The sequence below is a fragment of the Pseudomassariella vexata genome (genome assembly GCF_002105095.1).
Source record: "Pseudomassariella vexata strain CBS 129021 chromosome Unknown BCR38scaffold_7, whole genome shotgun sequence".
Classification (NCBI taxonomy): Eukaryota; Fungi; Ascomycota; class Sordariomycetes; order Amphisphaeriales; family Pseudomassariaceae; genus Pseudomassariella; species Pseudomassariella vexata.
This window is the reverse complement of record NW_024467962.1, coordinates 25,290-45,307: the sequence shown is the minus strand read 5'-3', so window position 1 is coordinate 45,307 and position 20,018 is coordinate 25,290. Positions and strand designations below refer to the sequence as shown.

Below are 20,018 nucleotides of genomic sequence, written 5' to 3'. Positions count from 1 at the left end.
AAAGCTCGCTTGTGCTTCGCGACAAGTTATCCTCCATTGAGCCAAACCTCCGCCCTATAGAAAATCTGTCCTAGGCGGATAAAGTTAGCGATAACAAGAAGATAAATATGTCATTTATATATGTCGTGTCCCATCAGGGGAGTATGGCCGGTTTGAGTTTCGATTAAGTTCACCTTGGCTCACTTTTACAGTAGGTGGGACTTTGGCAAGACGAAAAAGAAGTGCGATCTTTGTATCTGCAAGATGGGGAAACGCTCGCTCGCACGGGATTTCCGTCTTGTCTCAGGGATGAAAGGTCCCAACACGGTTATTGTCACCAGTTGTTGCAAGCTGACCCCAAAACTCGCCTAACGGAACTGCGTACGAGCAATTCTACCAAGGCCATCTTTTATGCTTTGGAAAGGAACTCACAATACCATCACAATCTTGAGTTCGACTTGGCTTTTCTTGGAGCGGAGGAACGACGGGTACCAGCGGGAGCGGGCCAAATACTCGTAGGCATCTGGACCACCACGGCCATCTTACTCCGGCTGATCAGCAGCAGTAAATCCCTGAGTCCGGTTCTGAATGTTGTGAATGGTGAAATTGTGGAACATCGATTGGGTGATGGCCATCGTTTGTAACAGCCTCAAGGGAAAGTTATCCCATAAAAGCAAGGGCGTGTTTCTGTAATAAATCAGGCTCGACAATTCGAATTCGGAGGGACGAGCTCATCCAACAGGTACACTTCGTGGGACATGGAGCTTCCGTGCACAGACAAGATGGCCATGACGGAGGTATATCGCGAGTTCTGTCGATCACAGATTGTAACTGAGTACAGATTACCTGCTACAGTAGTTGCGAAGTAAGGACTTCGGCCGTTACCCATCAGTGTTTCATCAGACCGCGTGTGTCCCTGATTGAAACACTTTGGTTAGTCAAAATGAGCCAAGGCTCAATCCATACATCGACCAACATGACATTGTTGAGTTTCATGCCCTAGTCCCGGCGTACTGGCAACTACATCAACATGAGGATTCATCGAACATTCCCTACAACACATGATGGATCGAGAAGCGAGCGAGTTGCAGTGTCGGTAGAGCAATCTGGTCCAATCAAGGTTGCGGAGCTCTCGGCGACAGAGATCGTCCAGTCTTGTAAACGTTTCATCCCCGCATCAGCAGAGAAACCACTCGAGACGTGTAGGCGATAATGACACTCGAAGTGGTCCAGTGAAGGACTCCGTTATTCTGCATGGCCCCATTTCGTCCGAAGCCCATGTACGACGAAAGTGGCAACAGAAAGCAATGAGACAAGCCAGCTTTTTGAGGGGCCTACGGACGCGGACTGCGTGGTGCTAGCAGAGGAGGAATGCCTTGCCGGGGACGTCTCCACCGATATGCAACGTCAACGCTCAACCTTAAATGAATGCTGCATGGAAAACTTCCATTTTTGGATGGAGAATTTCCATTTCAACAATGATTTCACTCTTTCAATCGGATCATTGCCGAGCCTCGTTTCTACGAATTAAGACGCACATTGCAAAGGCTTATGACCTTGCGTGGGAGCTGATGGGGATCGCATGCTGACATTGGGTACAGCTCACCAATCGAAGAAGGTCCCAGACTGAATGACTTTTCTGGCACCTGCCGTCCCCACAGTATTCCTTGATCCACTCTCTCCATGGCCGTCATGAATGGTCAATCAGAATGCCATCTCAAGCGCCATGTTGACGGTGACACTAAATCGCATATCGCCAGTAACAACCTGGATTGGATGCGGGATCCTCCTCCAGCGAAGATGACAAGCTTCCAGAAATTCGTACGAGATTTTGACTGGGCCAAGACTGCGTTGGGGACAATGGAGTTCTGGCCGCGAGAGTTGAAGCAGATGGTGCGCTTCATCATGGCCGATAGTCAACCATGCGTCCTGTACTGGGGCGAAAGGTTCATCATGATTTACAACGAAGCATCGGTGCCGTTTATCGGCTCCAAACATCCCGACGCTTTGGGTGAAGATGCGTCTGTTGTGTTTCCAGATTTCTGGAAGTACTTCGCAACCATCATATCTACACAACGTCAAACCGGAGAGACGGCGTCGGGCGAAGCGTCCATGTTGTTGATGGAGCGATATGGGTTTCTGGAAGAGACGTACTTCAACTGGAGAATGGTTCCTGTTATTGGTGATGATGGAAAGGTCATGGGATCGTACGCCACACAATCTGATTTGACGAAAGACGTTATTCGGAGGCGGCGGAACGATTGCATTCACTACCTGTCGCAACAAATATCAAGTGCTACTACTATGGAAGATCTGTGGCAGGGCACTTTGAATGGCCTCATGAGCAACGAAACAGACGTGCCATTCGCTCTGGTATATTCTATCGAGGAGCAGATCAGCGCCACATCCTTGCCTTCCAAGCCCAACTACACTTGTCACTTGGAAGGCTGTCTCGGCGTCGAGCGCGGTGACGACCTTGCTAAGGAGTATCTGGATATACAAAATGACCTGGGCGGCTTTACTCCCTCCGTCCTTGAAGCCCTTACCAAGAAGAGGATAATTGTGGTCGAGGCTAGCGAATGCCTGTCATCTCCGTGTGGGATTTCCTGGAAGGGTTTTGGCCTACCGAGTCGCCAATTTTCGATTGTTCCTCTCAAAGCCGATGGCGAGATTGCGGCATGCTTGATCATTGGACTGAATCCGTACAGGCGATACAACCAACTCTACACTTGGTTCCTGCAGGTCATGGCTGACGTAATTGGACCACAAATATCCAAAATCAGGCTGTCGGACGAAGTAAAACGTAGGTCTGAGCTGGCCAGAAATGCTACCATCAACTTTCAAAAGAGTGAGATGCGGTTGAACAGGTTCGCGGAGCGATGCATTGTTGGGCTATCATTAGCAGACACGGATCTTAATGTGAGTATTTGAGGGACGAGCTTGAATACCATGGACTTGACCTTAATGGCTAATCCCTCCGCAGATTATATACGCAAATGACGCATGGTATAAAATATCGGGCATGAGTCCCAGCAACCACGACTGCTGTGGTCTTATCGAAAATGTGCATCCGGAAGACGTTCCACTGGTGGAAGAATGGCTCGAAAGGGTACGAACCCAGAAAAAGAGCGGTCAGTTTCAGTTTCGTATCGAACAACCGTTTCGGCGTGGTCAGATGGATTCGGATCATCGGACTGCCATGTGTGCTTGCTATGCCGATCTGAATGAGGCTGGCGAGGTAGAAACCGTCATGGCGCTGCTCATGGACATTAGCGAGCACAAGTGGATCGAGGAACAATTACGCATCCGCACAAAGGAACTGGAAGAGTCCGAGGGCAAATGGCGCAACTACGCCGAGCACTCCCCACTGGGAATACTTCGAACCGACGGCAAAGGACAAGTTCTGTTCGCGAATGATGCCTGGCACTCATACTACGGTTTTACTCCTGGCCAAGTCCATGATCCGGAACCCTGGCTTCCTCTTATTGACCCCGAAGACAGACCGCCTGTGAAAGAGCTACTGGAAAGGCTCCGGAAGGAGTCTGGCCCTATAACCGTTGAATTCAGACTCAAGGACAGAGCATACACCATCAATGACGGTGAACAGGTCATTGAAAACGCCGTGTGGGTTTTGGCAACTGGGTTTTCCGAGTTCAAAGCCGACGGCACCACTGTGGACTACATTGACTTTTGGGTCACTGACATTAGCCCCCAGAAGATGGCCACCAAGATTCTGACGGAAAAGATGGAAGAGGCTATTCAATTGAAGACCCACCAGGAGCGATTCATTGACATGATAAGCCATGAGATTCGTAATCCACTGTCCGCCGTGTTGCACTGTGGGGAGGAGGTGGTTGAGGCCATGGGCAAGTGTTTGGCGGTGATACAGGAGCAGATCTCGGACGAACAGACTCCAGGACTTTTCGACACACTCCAAAGGTCCCTGGATAGCGCTCTCGACTCGGCAAATACTATCATGTACTGCGTACAGCACCAAAAGCAAATTGTCGATGACGTCCTTACGCTGTCGAAGCTGGACTCGAACTTGCTGGTCGTTTCACCGGTTCCGATCCAGCCTATCGGTCTTGTGCGTTCTTCACTCAAGATGTTTGACCACGAAATCAAGATGGCAGACATTTCTCTCGAAATTGTGGAGGATAAATCTCTGACTGAACTCTGCGTGGATTGGATCCTCCTGGACCCCAACCGATTTATCCAGATTGTTTTGAACCTGGTCACGAATGCCATCAAGTTCACCAGGCCTTCTTCCACTCGAATGATTGTCATCGTTGTTTCAGCATCAACGGAACCACCTCCAGGACCGTCACTCGGCGTGGACTACGTACCCAGTCGATACTCCCTGGCCCAGCCGCCAAGTCCAATGGGGGACCCGGCTGAGACTCTGGGAGACATATATCTATCGCTCAGCGTTCGAGACTCGTGCAAAGGGTTGAATTCCAAGGAGAAGGCGTCGTTGTTCAATAGATTCGCTCAAGCCTCTCCCAAAACTCATATTGAGTACGGCGGATCCGGACTTGGCTTGTTCATCTCGCACCACATCACGGAGATGTTGGGAGGCAGGATCGGTATGACAAGTAGTCCCGGGTGTGGATGCACCTTTGCGTTTTACGTGAAAGCGAACAAGACGACTGCACCTGCGAAGTCTTCAGCAACAGCCGTTAGTCGCCACAGCTGCGCAAACATGGAACCTGCTCAGCTCCAGCTAAACACGGCACTAGACTTGTCAACTACGGCTACACCGCCAATTGTGCTGACGCCAAAAGAGAAACCAGGTGCCGGTGCTATGACGCTAGACTTGGAACCTGTCATGGTTAAGCGTCACGTACTGGTTGTGGAGGATAACCTCGTGAACCAAAAGGTCCTCTGCAAGCTTTTGCGGAATCGTGGCTTCATCGTCGCTGCCGCAAACCACGGGAGAGAAGCCCTCGACGCTCTAGTCACCCCTTCTCCACCATCGCCAAATGGGACACAGCTCCTCATCCGTCGGTTCGATATCGTACTGTGTGATGTTGAGATGCCCGTCATGAACGGCCTCGAGTTTGCGACCGAAGTCAGAAGGTTAGAAGCGCAAGGACAGCTGCAGGGACATGTTCCCATACTCGGAGTTACGGCGAATGTTAGGGGAAAGCAGGTCAACGCCGCTCTCGAATCTGGCATGGTCAGTCCAGATTTCGTGCAAAGTACCAGAGCATGTACTGACAGTTGCAGGATGGCGTAACCACCAAACCCTACAAGATGGAAGATCTTGTAGCGCATATCGACAGCGTATGTCCGGCCAAGACGACCGATCCCGTAATCAGATGATAAATTAAGGGCAATTGACTACATATGTCTGTTTTTTGGGAGAAAGCTAAGATGTTCACGCATCTCATACGGAGGAGTTTCTCGGTGCATGTTCACGTCAGGGGTAGGGTTTTCATGCACGATGCATGGACGGTACTTCATTAAGACATCTAATTAGCGTCTACTTCTCGTCCGAATCAAATCGAGACACACTTAACACAACTTTATTTCGCAGTGCGGGCATTTGCAATCCCAACAACTTCTCACCTCGCATTTTTCGCACTGAATCATTCCCCAGTATGCATTCTTCTGCCAGAAGCCCGCGTGAAGATACAGCGGCTTCTTCTCATCGTCTGTCATGATCTTCTCCTGGAACCATCGGAGGTCCTGTTCCTTCTTTTCGGACGCCCAATACCTCTTTATTTCTTAGTTCTCAGCTTGGCCGCGCGGTTATTAGACTCTTCTCTTGCTCATCTCATGTTGCATAGATTGGAGCCGCCCCGGGCGGCTCCAATCTGTGCCCTTACAAGACCGGCACTCTGCCGCGCGGAAGCTGGGATAGAACGTGCAAAGTGGAATTGGGAAAGAGGGGCGGAGTGATTCTCGATTGGAGGCGCCGGACGGAGTGTAACGCTCCTTGAAAGCGCCGCAGTGGTGATAATTTTCGTCCTCAACTTCATTTCTTGATTGTGCCCTAGGGGCAGCTGAAGCGCTGGGACCGGTGGGATGGTTGAGCCCATCCCGCATTTTGAACTGGAGGCCTTGTGAGATCATAATTGGCACGTTTACCAGAGTTTGACAGGACTTAGTAAGCATATCCAATTTTGAAATTCAACGGTAATATGATTTTGTAGTTTTGATGGGGAAACTGGCAACTCACACTTTGGAATTTCTCTGCAGCAGCCTCTACATCATTCGGGTTCTTGTCGGGATGCCTTCCAAACATCCCCTATAGTTGCCGTGCGCACCTAGCCCATCGTAGTAGACAAACTCGGGAAGGGGCGCCATTGGAGTATCGTAGTTAATGTTGTTTTCGCTTCGTAGGTGTCGTTACATTCTGTGGACTTCAGAGAGCGCAGACTCCAGGATGCGGAAGAAGCGCTGACCACATCTCTCTTGATGATTTTGTTAGCAAACCCTATGGTTGCAGCAGCAATTGCCTTTGTTTTCTTTTTTGTAAGATTTCTGAGCATGTCTACAGTATTCTATCCCCGACACAGTCGCAGTCTCTTAATTGAGGTTTGTTTTGTAAATACTTCATGCGTCTACCGACAGTTTCTTCTAGCAAGATAAGGCGTCTGCCTCTAAGCGAAGGCTTCCTAACTTCCATCCCTCAGGTACAGAGACCATCTTAGTTTCTGTGGGTCATTAGATTTCAATACGGTCAAGGATTTGCGGGTCCTTTACTTCCAGATTACCGAACTATATAATAAATGAACTGTTTACCAAATCATTCCGTTTTGGAATTTTATGCCTAATTCTTTGCCGGTTACCCATTCATCTCTACGAAGCAGCCTCCTGTGCCGCCGCATATGCCTGCAAGCTCCCCGCCGCTCTGGGATAGGATACCTTTGCCTTCTCACCACCTTTCTTAACGTCCACAGTCTCAACGCCATCAATGCCCTCATCTTGGCCGTCACTCTCAGGAATGCCCCATCCTCCACCACCTGGGGTATGAATGACACACCGGTCCCCCGTATTCATATCGACCTGACCTCTCGGACCAATGTTAACCCATCTGTCTTCTCCCTCCTTTGTCTTCTGCACCCAGTAGTTGGCACCACATTCGCCCCCTTCACCACCCATCATTCCGTACGGCTGATGGACTCTCCTCTCGGTGATTAGACCGAATGTGATGGGATATCTACACTCAAAGTCTCGCACAATACCGCATCCACCGTTGAACTTTCCCTTTCCTCCACTACCCTTGCGGATGGAGAACTCACGGATCAGTACAGGGTACCGCTTCTCGATGATCTCTATGTCCGTCGTGCGCGTGTTGGTCATATGAATCTGAACGGCACTAGCCCCATGCCAAGTCGGACCCGCGCCCTCCCCACCGCAGATAGTCTCACCGTATCGGAAAGAAAAGCCTGCGGACTTCTCCTCATCAGTTTCATCAAGAAAGTTTCCAAAGAATCCGAGACAGTTCATGTCACCCTGTGAGCCTGCCGCGGCACGGAAGGCTTTAAGTAGAAGATCGACGAGACGCTGGGACGTCTGCGTGTTGCCGCAGCAGACGGCGGGACCAGAACTTGGATTAAGGAAGCAGTTCTTGGGAATGAGGACCTTGGTCGGTGCAAGACATCCTTGATTCAAGGGAATGTCGGAGCCAATCAGAAGGCGGAGCGTGTAGATCAACGCCGAATAGGTGATGGCTGGTGGTGCGTTCATGTTGGAAAGCATCTCGCACGAAGTGCCGGCAAAGTCGAAAGTTGCGAAGCCCGATTCTTCAAGTTGGATGGTTACTTCCATCCGAGAGCCATTGTCGAGGTAGTCCTTCGCCTTGATGGGTTTGGAACCCCATCGCTTGTAAGCTGACTTGAGGTATCCACGCACGGCCACCTCGGCGTTCTCTTGGATCTTTCGCATGTAGAAATGAACAGTGTGCTTGCCGTACTCAGCCATGAGGGCGTCAATTAAATGGCTCCCTTTGGCGTTGGCGGCCACTTGGGCCTTGAGGTCAGACAGGTTCTCGTCGAGGCGCCTGGAGCCGCTGCACTCAGGGTATTTTCCAGGCTCAAGTAGGATGGCGACAATTCCTTCTTCGTCAAAGTGACCATCTCTAATGAGAAAGAAGGACTTGATGGCGGCACCTTCTTGCCATAGCTCGGTCGAGTCGCTAAAATTGTCAATGAACTGTTCTTCTCCGTGGCCGGGTAAATACTTACGACGGCATTGACGTTCCACGGTATCCCCCGATATCCAGATGATGACCGCGTGAGGCCGTGTAGAAACAAATCGTTGTACCGTCTTGATCGAAGACGGGGGTAATGACGGTGATGTCTGCAGCAATGTTAGATGATTCCATGGAATAAAGCGACCGTGTAATGTTTTGAGAACAGTGCCATGGCAAGTAGGTCATTCCGTGCCATGAGAGTAAGATTCCAGATCTTCAAGGGATGGTCCCATCTCATGAAGGAGCCATTGCAGGCAATGAAAATAAATCGGACACTGACCTGGTAGATGAGTACCACCGGCCTCTGGGTGATTGGATACCAGGACATCGCCAGCCCGTAAGTTGCCCATATGGAGTTCGTGTTGGTACTTGACGGCATAGCTCATGCTCCCCAAGTGAACAGGCACATGAGGAGCATTGGCAACCAGTTCACCATCCGGACTAAAGATGGCACACGAAAAGTCCAGGCGCTCTTTTATGTTGAGCGATAGACTTGTTTTTTGGAGTGTTCTTCCCATTTGCTCTGCGATGCTCATGAACCGATGTCCAAAGATGCTAAGCTTGATGGGGTCCACCACCAATTCTTGCTCCACTTGATCTTGTTGTACTGTATTGTTCTCACTGAGATCGATGACCACGTGAGAGCTAAGGACCTTTGCTTGGGATCTAGGCACTACCACAATAGTTTGTGTGCTATCAATGATGATGGCCGGACCATTCACCACACACCCAGGTGACAGACTTTCGAGGCGGAAAACTTTGGTTGGTTGCAAGCCGCCCTCGGCAAAGAAAACATCCGTCTGAGACTATTAGTGGTGTGTCCAAATTTTGAATGCGGATGACCTACAACTCTTGCCTCAGCCCCTTCAACTGTAGAGAACCTGCTGGTCTGCAATTCGGATACAAGCTTTTCATTGTCTTGACTGACTTCACCACTCTTGCCGACACCTCTGACACGGACATCGTCAACCAGAACTTTCCGATCCCGGGGAAAGATAAATGTTAGTTCTCTCAAGTGCTCAGTCTCCAGGGCCGCTCTCCAGTCGCCATCTGCGGGTTCCATTATCATAAAATGGGTGTCAGTACCGTGGTAGCGCAGGTTCAAGTAAACTTGATGCTCGATTGCAGACTCTTGAAGGCCTTGTGCTACCAGGCCCTTGGTCACTTTGGACTTCAACTCGACAAAACGATTCTCAAGACGGCTAATGGATTCGTCGGTGAGAACCTCAGAACTCGGCTCCTGGGCTTCTTGAACAATCTCAGCCAATGCCATGCCATATGCCGATAGGATGCTCGAGTACTTGTGCATGACTATCCGTTTGATGCCCAACTTGCGTGCAATTTCACACGCATGTTGGCCACCAGCACCTCCGAACGTGGCGAGATTATGTTGACTCGTCTCAAAACCTCGGGCTTCGGTCAGTGCGCGAATCGGACGGCTCATGGACTCATTGGCAACATCGATGAAGCCATGGGCGACTTCAACTGGTGTCATTGTGCGTCCAGTGTCAGCATTGATCTGCGCCGTCAGTTCCTCGAATTTCTTGGCGACGATGTCAGAGTCAAGGGGTAAATCTTCGTTTGGGCCAAAGATGGCTGGGAAGTAATCGGAGATCAACCGTCCAAGGCTTCCATGAATTAGCGATATATATAGAACCAATGTCCAATTACTTACAAGAGATTCGCATCCGTAACAGTGAGTGGGCCCCCCTTACGGTAAGATGCAGGTCCAGGATGAGCACCGGCGCTCTGCTGATCATTAGAAGTTGACTCATGAACAAACAAGTCGCACTTACATCAGGCCCAACTTTGAAGAGTCCGTCCCGCCAAAACAACATTGAGCCACCTCCCGCTGCGACCGTGTTGATGTCAAGCTGCGGTGATTGAATCGATACTCCGGCCGTAGTGGTTTCGAACACATGTTCAAAGGAACCACCGTAACGGCTCACGTCGGTCGATGTACCTCCCATGTCGAAGCCAACAATTGGAGATTTTCCATCGTACGACGTTCGTGCATGACCAACCACGCCCCCTAAACTTCCGTGAGCATTCTTTCCCCTGATAAATTCAAGTGAGACTTACCAGCTGGACCACTCAAGATTCCTTTCAAGCCGCTGAACGTTTTATGGCTAACAAGTCCGCCATCGCTCTGCATGAACTCACAGGAAACACCATCCAAATTGCCCTCTGCAAAGCCTTGAGCAAAACCAGACACATACCGCACAATCTCAGGGGTCAAATACGCATCAGCAGATGCCGAACTTCCACGTGAGATCATTTTGATCATGTTGGAGCCAACAGATGAAGACGTCGACACATGTCCGAATCCCATCTCCTTTGCAATTTCGGCAATGCGTAATTCGTGATTAGGATATAGGTATGAATGAGCCAAGCAGATTGCCAGTGTGTCGATACCCTTTAGTTGGATTTTCTGGAGCTTTTCGCGGACCTCACCTTCGTCAAGAGGTCGGATAATGCGCATTATATCGCCAGTGCTGGCCTTCACAAGCACACCGGGGATCTCCTTAAGGGGCGAACGTTTGTCTTTGGTGATGTCTTCGTCAAACTCTTCGACCGTTATGCGCTCCGAGATCTCGATAACTTCATCGTAGAGTAGCTCGGGCTTGCGAATGCCTAACTCAAACAAGCTCGGCCGAGCTTGGTAACTGATGTCTAGTAAGTCGGCAAAGCCTTCGTTCACCATGAACGCATGCCTAGTTCCTTTTCTTTCCAACAGTGCTGAAGCGCACAAACTGTGTCAGATCGCCAACTTTCATAGTGACGGGGTCAATCTCACCATTTGTGGCCACTGTTGTCCCCATACGAATAGAGTGAATCAAGTATTTCGGAATAGGGGCTCGCCTTGGTATCGAAGCGCCTGAGACCATCTCTAACACTCTCCGAATGCCTTCTGCCGGTGCATCATCGTAGTTTCCCGGGTCAACCGACAGGAGCTTGAGAACCACATCATCACGTCCCGGGATAGAGGCCCAAACATCCGTAAAAGTGCCGCCACGGTCTGTCTTCAGTCAGTTGTGAGTTGACGTCGTGGCGAATTGCCTCACCAATCGCGAACTTGATGCTGTTTGGTTGCACTACAGGGAGGGGCTTATCGGTCGTCATTCCGTCTGTCTTTTGTTTGTGTTGGGCTGCCTTCAATGGCATCAAGTGAAAATGCCGATAAGCTGCAGGAGACATGGTCTGATATAGTGCTTGGGCGTTTCGGCAGGCTTGAAGCATCCCGTCGGTCATATGGCCGGTGATAGGGGTGTAGCAGTGTCGTCGGTTCGGGATACCTCGACGTTGGTGTGCAATCAGGATAGAGTCAGGGATTCCCTGCTAGTGACTCTGCTCTGTATCATTATTAGTGGAACTCTGGGCTTCTGCTAACCAGTTCCGTATGACAGTGCCACTTGGCCAGTTCGCACCCTCATGCACGTCGATTCGAACTTCCTCCGATCTTCTAATCTGTCGGGTCGAACCCGATGTGGTCCAATGAGGAACCGCCCGCAAGATCCAGAGTTCCGAATCGTTGAACAGTCTCGTCATTGTGTGATGCTACGATAACACCAATCTCCACAACGCCGAATCTGATGCGGGAACTCATGCTCGGAATTTTCAACCTTGATGCTTGGCCGGCCACAGGCGGCTACACTGTCATGGATGCGATAAGGTCTTATACCAGATGTATATGCGACATGTCTTCGCTAATATAAATCCCGGAGACTGAACTCCAACATACTGGATTGGTTCATTCTCACTCGTCAAAACCTGCAGTTTCATTCGTAATAGGACCACTGCCCACTGTGCAGCCACAACCTTGTGTTCTGAGTCCTGACTATGGCCGACATTAAATCACCGTCCGTTAATGATGGCGATGAGGTCCAACAAGTCCCTTCAACCGCCCAAGGTGACATCTCAAAGTCGGTCGATGATCATGCTCTCGATGAGGCTGCCAAGTATCTGGCAAACACGGAAGAGTATGCGCCAATGACACCAGAGCAAGAGAAGAAGATTGTCAAAAAGATTGACGCATGGATGATTCCCCTCGTAAGTCTTTTAGAATAGTTTGCTCCGCTTCCCCAGTAAGGCTCACGTCGTATAGCTACTCTTCGCGGCTTCACTCGGAGCTGTTGACAAGGTCCAGATTGGAACTGCCTCGCTGTACGGGTTCCAGACGGACAACAACATGGTGGGACAAGAGTACAGTTGGCTTGGCAGTATCCTACCACTAGGTGTAAGCAAAACTAATCTCTACATTTTCAAAACTGAAGCTGACGCAGCCCTAGACTCTGATTGGTCTCGTCCCAGCCTCTTACCTCGTCCAGCGAGTTCCACCTGGCAAATTGCTATGCACCGCCTCCCTTATGTGGTCCATCTTGACCATTATGTACGCCCCCTGCCGATCTTGGTCTGGCTTTATGGCCCTCCGCTTCTGGTTAGGCTTTCTCGAGGCGGCCATCACCCCATCTTTGACCATGCTTGTTGCCTCCTTTTACAAAAAAAACGAACAACCTCCGAGAAATGCCAGTAAGTGGTGTATATACAAACAAATTGCACCTCAAAGTACTGACAGGCCTAAGTAATTTTCGCCTACTTTTCTTCTGTTTTCAACGGCTTCTTCGCTTGGGTGGTCGGCACAATTCCCGCCTCGGCCCCTTTGCTGAAATGGCAGTACCTCTACATCATGACGGGCTCCATAAACGTCATCTACTCCATCTTTCTCTTCTTTTTCCTGCCCGACAGCCCCATGAATGCCCGTTTCCTTACCGCCGAGCAAAAGTTCCACGCTGTGCAGAGGCTGGCCGGCAACAGGACGGGAATCGCCAACCGTGTTTGGAAGTGGGATCAGGTCTGGGAAGCACTTCTCGACATCAGGATTTGGATCATATTTTTCTTCAACATTGTCATCAATATCCCCAACGGCGGTCTCCAAACATTTGGGTCCATCATCATAAGCAATCTTGGGTTCAGCGCATTGGAAGCGAGTTTGCTCACCATGCCCTTCGGTATCATTGCCACAGGTGGCGCATGGCTCTTCAGTTACATTGCCGCCAGGTCGCATAACAAGCGGACCTTTGTTGCCAGTATAGCTTTACTTCTGCCGATTTTTGGCACAGCCTTGGTGTACGGCTTGCCGAGGTCCAACATAGCTGGGCAGATGGTGGGATTGTACTTTATGTACTTCTACTGGCGTAAGTCGTTCTACGTTGGACCTGTAATGGTTCTGGCGCTGACAGGTGGTAGCTCCGTATGTTGTAGGCATCTCCCTTCCCCAGGCAAACACAGCCGGTCACACCAAGAAGAGCGTTACCTACAGGTATGTATATATCCCACCCGGCGAAGCCTGATAGCCCATAACTGACTGGCTGCTTCATAGTCTTGTGACAGTTGGTTATGCCGCGGGGAACCTTATAGGCCCTCAGACTTTCCGCGCGAACCAAGCACCAAAGTACACTTCGGGTGTTGTCGTAATGTTGGTCTGCTACTGCGTATGTATGCTGCTTCTTGGTCTCTACTGGTTCATTGCCACGCAGGAGAATAAACGGCGAGATTGCAAATACGGTAAACCGGAGGTGGTGCAAGAGGGGACAGCTGAGGGCTTCATAGACATGACGGATAAGAAGCAGCATAACTTTCGTTATACGACTTAAGGCTTGGTTCTAGCCCAGGGATTCCATTGCTGGGTAGGGATAGCTACCGGCCGGCTGCGGACGGCCGCGGACGAGATTTTCTGGAACTGGCGGCTTTAGACTCTTAACGGCCAACCCTCAGCCGATGCACTCCCAAGCCTATTGCCTAACGGGAACTTCGTTTTCCATCTTTTGTATAACCGAATGCCAAAAAGTTGCATTGCAGTTCAACTCGCGTACTAGGATTCAGATATTTCGAGTTACGCAAGACTGATAGAACAGTGTTTTCCCAGGAGTATACTCCAACCCTTGCACGCGTCTTCTGTACGTAAATCTCGAGCCCTCCAAATGTCTTCAATGATCATTCGCGCTTTCTTTACATTTCCCAGTTGTCGGGTTTCTTGGAGCGCGGCCAGTCTCGCCAGAACTAGTCTCCTCCCTTCTTCACTTTCCGGGAGGATCCCCAGAGTTGCGACCATGAAGAGTGGCCATAGAATGGTGTTGGTGCGTAGTGAGATCTGAGGTATCAAAGAAAGTATTTGAGACGTTAGGCGGATCATGTGAGGTTCTTGTGGACTGGCATCATCGATTCTCGCGTAAAGATATAAAAGAGTGGCAAGTCGTTTCAGCTCGATGATCACTCGCAGCTCTGAAACAGTCGGTATGACCTGAGCAGAAATATAGAGGCGCCTTTCGAGGTCATCGCGACACTGCCTAAAATCGGCTATCGGACCATGGTCGACCAACGAGCCAAGGTGGTTGATCTCGGATATCAACACCAAGAGTTCTTTTGGACACCCCGTCAGCGCCAGGATCGACGAGCTATCGGCAGAGAGACAGAGCTGAGTTACGGCACCGGTAGCTCCAATTCTTGTCCCAGCAGTCGAGGCGAGGACGTCGTGCGATATGAAATAAGTCAAGGCAAAGTGATGGAGTCGTCGCTGGTCAGCACTGAAACTGTGCAATGCTTGCACTTGTGTGGATAGGAAATTGCGGGCAAATTCGGCATGGACGGTCCATGTTTGTGAACAGTCTTGTAGGATCTATCTGTTCCATTAGCATTTGGTCCAAAGAAGGCCTAGATGACACCAACCTCGAAAAAGCATAGCATCAAGCTTGAAGCAATAACTTGGTCCTTCGACAACGTGGTTCCAAGGGTGGAATGGGTCGAGAGTTGCCCAACCTGGTTTCGCTGTAGATGCAGCGCTTTGGCACGATGTGACCACATGGCGGACTTGTACTGGACGAGTCCGATACTGTGTAGCTGGTTTGCAGAAGTAGCTAATATGCAATGGTAAAGTGGTCCACCTCGAGAGGCAGCCGCTATGCGCAGAAGGACATCTCGGTATGGATTGACATCATCCGGCATCAAAACGCACTGGGGTGTGATGCACTGGTCAAAATAATGCCAGAGATCGCTCTCCACTTGCTTGAGACTGAACGGAGAAAGGTATCCGGGTGGGCGTGTGAAAAAATCGAGCTGGCTGGCATGATCTTCGCCGAGCAGCAAGACTTGAATATCAGAGTGGACCTGAGGGGAGCTTCCGAGTGGGCCAAGAACTGCAGTGCTCAAGCTCGGATGGGTGGAACACCGCATCGATTTAAAATCGGAACCTTTGGAGTACGTTGAGTCGAAGTCTTTTGCAATTGTGTTTAGAAACATCCAGCTCTCGACGGAGACGTCCAAGTCTTTAGGCCTTCTGATGGGGCGAGATTTTCTCGCATCAACATGGACCACAACGTGTTGCCAACTCAGCCTGGTCTCGTAGGAGCAACTCAAATGAAGTCTCTCACAATGGCTACATATCGGACGTTGCCCCGGACATTTTACTCGTCGCTCTACATTTGTTGAGTTTCTGGCGCTCTGATGGATGAGGGAATATGGGGCTCACCTCGGCACTTCCGGCATCCACCTCGAGTCCTCTTCTCGCCTCCCGTTGGACTCATTGTTTTCGGTTTCGGGGACAATAAGATCGTCTAGTCCATCAAGCGGGTGACGCCGTGACGTAATGAACGGTGCACTAAGGGTGGAATACGATGAGATAGCTCGTTCTCTCAGGAGAGTAGGCAGGTCACAGCTTGATGAACACCTCAGCGCCCCTCTAATTCGCGTTGTCCGTAGTAGTCGGCTCGGACTGTAGACCTGTTCACCTCAGCTCGCCAGGGCGTGATGAGAATGCTCAGCATAAAACTCACAGATCAGATTAACCATACTGTACCACAAGATAGTAGAGATAAGAACACGCCGGGTCTTAGCAGTGCGTTCCAATCATAGTCGATATACAGTCACACTGTGAGGTCCAAGAATCCTTGTTTATCTCCGCATCTACCACCTTGCTCCACTTCCCCACAACGTAAACCGTTGCCGGGGGTCATCAACATCAGTCACTGATCCGCTCCCTTCCGCTCCCTAACTCCATCGTTATGCGCATTGCTCTTGATCACCTTGTGGGAATCGACAATCGTGTTGGTGGGGAATGCGGCGCATTTGGTCCAAAGTAAGAAAGCACTATATCTGGATACAGATATCTCCAAGGCACACCAGGAAGACCCTGTAACCATCTATGGCCTGGCCACTATCCATTGGAAACGATTGTCCATTGGAAATCAACGCAGTAGAACTGAAGAAAGTAAGAGGGACCAAACTACGAGACGCCAAATCTGCCATGTGCAGCCAACTTGAGTGCCCCCAACCCTGCCCCGGCCATAACAGCCAACGATCCCACGGCCGTCGATTTCGCGCGCCTTCTCAAAAAGACCAGAAGGATACGAGGATGTCGGGTCATAAGCTTGCCAGCTGGGTCAGGTTACATGATCAATAGAGTGTACAGACAGGCACGGTCAAGTCGGTCTCTAGTTATTCAGCACAAGCACCTCCGATAAGAAATAAATCATCAACGCATTCACAGAACTACAACGTGGACCCTGGCGCATAAGGGCCCTAGAGCATTATCCACAGCTTCCAATCATAGCTTGTCGGGTAGTTCTGGGGTTTATGGGACTATGCCATCGACCCAGTAACATGGGTTTCGATTGCGGAAGATGTTGGCTTGCGCTAGACCACTCTCGCGTGGACTTGTATAAAGGAGTCTTCTCAATGTGTTATCGGCCGCTATTTTGTATGACACAATTTTGTGCTGATCAAGCAAGCATTCCAGCGACAAGATCTGGAATCTAACCGCATTGACCACCTTTTTGCATACACTCCTATTTTGCAGGGAAATTCTACGCCTCAACAACTTGACGTCTCTCAATTTACCTCCTAATTTCTCCCTAGCTACGTACAAAATAGCTGATCTAGTGGAGAATAGTCCGGACGATTTTGAGCAGCAAATCGAACGCGCTAGAGAGATTATCCGTTCTAGCTCTTTCTAGGCCGTAGTAGCTCATCGGTACGGTATTAAGGGGACTATATTCTCCTACCGTATTCGTCACGGTAATTCGTATGTCGACGCGGCCTCCGGGTAATAAAATTTAACTCTAGAGTAAGAGGAGGTTATCATAAACTAGATCTTATATAAAGAACTATACGGACGGGCTCCGAGTAAACGTTATATAGCTAACTTTACTACCGAAATCCTCCTTACTTAAGGGGATAAGAATATATTTAGATAATACTAGATAGATTACTTCGTTAGCCCCTATCTATAAATACGTACTAAAATTAGGCTTATCGTAGATACTAGCCGAGTTAGAGCGTCCGATTCGAATAAGATCTGAGACTTCTATACCCTCCTCGAATACTTGCGTATAAAGTACTATATTAAACCGGATAACGTGAATGTACACCGAGCTGGCCACCCTTACATAACCTCGCATAGAAATTTTACGATAGTAAAACCACAACGCCGTAAATCAATTGAAACTACTCTGAATCTTCCTCTCCATAAGATGGCAATGCGATCTTACAAGTTCACGCATTATGCCCAGTCCCGTTGCAAATACCACAGCGCCTCGGGCGCGTTTCAACACGCTTTGCGCGACCACCATTTCGGCGCTCTTCTTGCTGTATCTGCGTCGCCAACTCCCTAGAGTCCCGTAGGTCCTGTCCTTGTTGGAAAATATTATTATTATTAAATACGCCGTAGGCTCGAAGGCCCCGGTACCTCTACTAGTACTCCCGTATGTCAAACCGTGCCCTAATGGCTGGACTAAATACATACGCTGCGTCGTCGGTTCGCCCTATTGGCGACTGCGTTACGTCCACTACCATACTACGTTGGTTCTCAACCTACCAACAAAGTCCCCCCTGAGAAGATCGATGCTATCTGGGCCTTGAAGCTGTCCGACCCGTCCCTAGCAGCCACCTTACAATAGTCCCACTAACTACTGGTTCTCCTGTTGCCGTTGCGAGGTCTCTGCGAGAGTATAGTGGCCGTGGTGCGATAGCGGCCCGTGTTCGTTCCCTCGGTCCTTCCAACAGCCCGCAAAAGAGGATTACGTGCTCTGCCGTCTCAGGGGCGTCGCCACAGCGGCATAGCGGCGAGTACACGCCAAAAGCCCCTGTCTTGAATAAGAAGGCTGCTAGTCCTATTTTTTCCGTCCTGATCTGGCACAGCGTAGACGCCTCCAGTCGGTTCAGGCCGAAATACTTGCCCCCTTTCGGTATCTGCATCGAAGGGCCCTCCGGTTCCTCAGCGATAGCGCGTCGCTGGCGATCGTGATGCTCTGCTCCGGTGAGCCATCTCTTCCTCCAGTGGCCGAGGAGGGCAGCCGGGACCTCCTTTTCCTCACTCATCCACTCGGAGCCCCGGGCCTCCTTCTCCATAGTGTACCCTGCCGGTCGGAGTAGCTGCGACGCCTGCTTCCTCTTCGCCGGCCTATCCTGCCGGAGTATACGTGACGCTTTAGCGCTCGCGCTGCGAAGCAGATTTCTCTTCCCGCTAAGCCGTAGCCGTTCTTCAAACTTAGCAGCCCGGGCACTAAGATAGAGGTCTAGTGGCGGGATTGCTGCTTCTGCTTCCAGGTGGCGAACCGGCGTCGCTTTGTGGGCACCACAGACTACCCGGAGGCACTCGTTCTGTATCCCCATCAGGCTCTTAGCTGGCCCTGCCGGTTCCTCACTTATAGTATGCCACGCAGTCGCCCCGAAGGCAATCGCGCTACGGATAACCACCGTATATAACAGCCTCGCCCGTATAAGATCGCAGCCCCACGACATATTGACTAGCTTTGTCAGGGCTAGCTTTTGAGTTGCCATTTTTGTTTTAACACGCTCAACATGGGCGTGCCACGTCAGTTTGCGGTCGAACCAGACTCCTAGGAACCTGGCTGAGACTACCGGCGACACTGTGGCGTCCCCAAGGCGAATACTTTGCGGCAAGGGCTCTCGGGCCCTAGTAAAGTGCATTAGCTCACTCTTGTCAGGAGCGAACTCCATCCCGTGCCTCACTGCCCACCGCTGACACGTAGCCCATGCGCTCTCCAACCGGCGGCAGGTCGTGTCTGGATCGGTGCCGACGCTTAGCAGGTTCGTGTCGTCCGCGAACCCGACTACTAAAAGTAGTGGATGCTGCTCCGCTAGCTCCTCGTACAGCGTTGAAATGTATAATATAAACAGTATCGGGGATAGCGGTGACCCCTGGGGGACGCCAGCTCGTAGGGGGATTGGCTCTGACTCCTTGCCATCGAACCGGAGGCGTACCGTCCTATCCTCCACGAAGCTGCGTACCCACTCCTGAACCCACTCCGGGTAGCCTTTCCGGGCTAATATGGAAATCAGCCGTCTGTAATTGACCGTATCGAATGCCCCCTTGATGTCTAGCTGTAGCAGCGAGGCGATGCCCCCGCGTCTCCACGCCGTATAGACCACGTCCTCAACTATACGTATTGCCAGTTCGGTGGACCTCCCAGCGCGGTTACCCATTTGGCCGTTTGGTAGTAGGCCGGCCGCCTCAGCTACTTTGGTGATACGCTGGCTCATCGCCGTCTCTATTACCTTCCCTACCGTGCTAAGCAGGGCAATGGGGCGCCAGCCGCCAGGGGTCTGCTTCTGAGCTGTCGTTTTATTAGGCTTAGGGATAACAACCACCCTCGCTGAGCGGAAGCGCTCCGGGTAGTACCCCAGCCTAAAGCTAGCTGTTGCCAGATCCGCTAGGATCTCCCATAGGGGTTCACCGCAGGCCTTTAGCAGGCCAGTGGGGATCAGGTCGTCGCCGGGAGCCTTCCGAGCAACCGTTCCTTTGATGATAGACTCGATATCC

The 20,018-nt window shown here is 50.7% G+C and overlaps 4 protein-coding genes across 4 annotated transcripts; 3 read left to right on the top strand and 1 right to left on the bottom strand.

The window, feature by feature from the left end:
• Nucleotides 1-1,437: 1,437 nt before the first annotated feature.
• On the top strand, nt 1,438-5,473 carry BCR38DRAFT_474437 (uncharacterized protein). The gene is made up of 3 exons (XM_040862969.1): nt 1,438-2,898; nt 2,963-5,158; nt 5,209-5,473. Exons 1-3 carry the CDS (start codon nt 1,663-1,665, stop codon nt 5,302-5,304), a joined length of 3,528 nt encoding a protein of 1,175 aa, XP_040715254.1. The 5' UTR covers nt 1,438-1,662; the 3' UTR covers nt 5,305-5,473.
• Nucleotides 5,474-6,786: 1,313 nt separating this feature from the next.
• Nucleotides 6,787-11,305, bottom strand: BCR38DRAFT_484985 (Hydantoinase B/oxoprolinase-domain-containing protein; the record flags this gene model as incomplete). Its single annotated transcript, XM_040863820.1, has 9 exons — nt 6,787-8,125; nt 8,187-8,289; nt 8,463-8,982; nt 9,030-9,810; nt 9,858-9,931; nt 9,979-10,214; nt 10,265-10,921; nt 10,980-11,201; nt 11,248-11,305. The coding sequence occupies 9 exons, from the start codon at nt 11,303-11,305 to the stop codon at nt 6,787-6,789; spliced, it is 3,990 nt and encodes a 1,329-aa protein (XP_040715253.1).
• Nucleotides 11,306-12,022: 717 nt separating this feature from the next.
• Nucleotides 12,023-13,836, top strand: BCR38DRAFT_392066 (major facilitator superfamily domain-containing protein; the record flags this gene model as incomplete). Its single annotated transcript, XM_040857575.1, has 6 exons — nt 12,023-12,232; nt 12,288-12,419; nt 12,472-12,712; nt 12,766-13,377; nt 13,430-13,502; nt 13,563-13,836. The coding sequence occupies 6 exons, from the start codon at nt 12,023-12,025 to the stop codon at nt 13,834-13,836; spliced, it is 1,542 nt and encodes a 513-aa protein (XP_040715252.1).
• Nucleotides 13,837-14,549: 713 nt separating this feature from the next.
• Nucleotides 14,550-15,667, top strand: BCR38DRAFT_474434 (uncharacterized protein; the record flags this gene model as incomplete). Its single annotated transcript, XM_040862968.1, has 3 exons — nt 14,550-14,759; nt 15,116-15,436; nt 15,473-15,667. 3 exons carry the CDS (start codon nt 14,550-14,552, stop codon nt 15,665-15,667), a joined length of 726 nt encoding a protein of 241 aa, XP_040715251.1.
• Nucleotides 15,668-20,018: the final 4,351 nt, after the last annotated feature.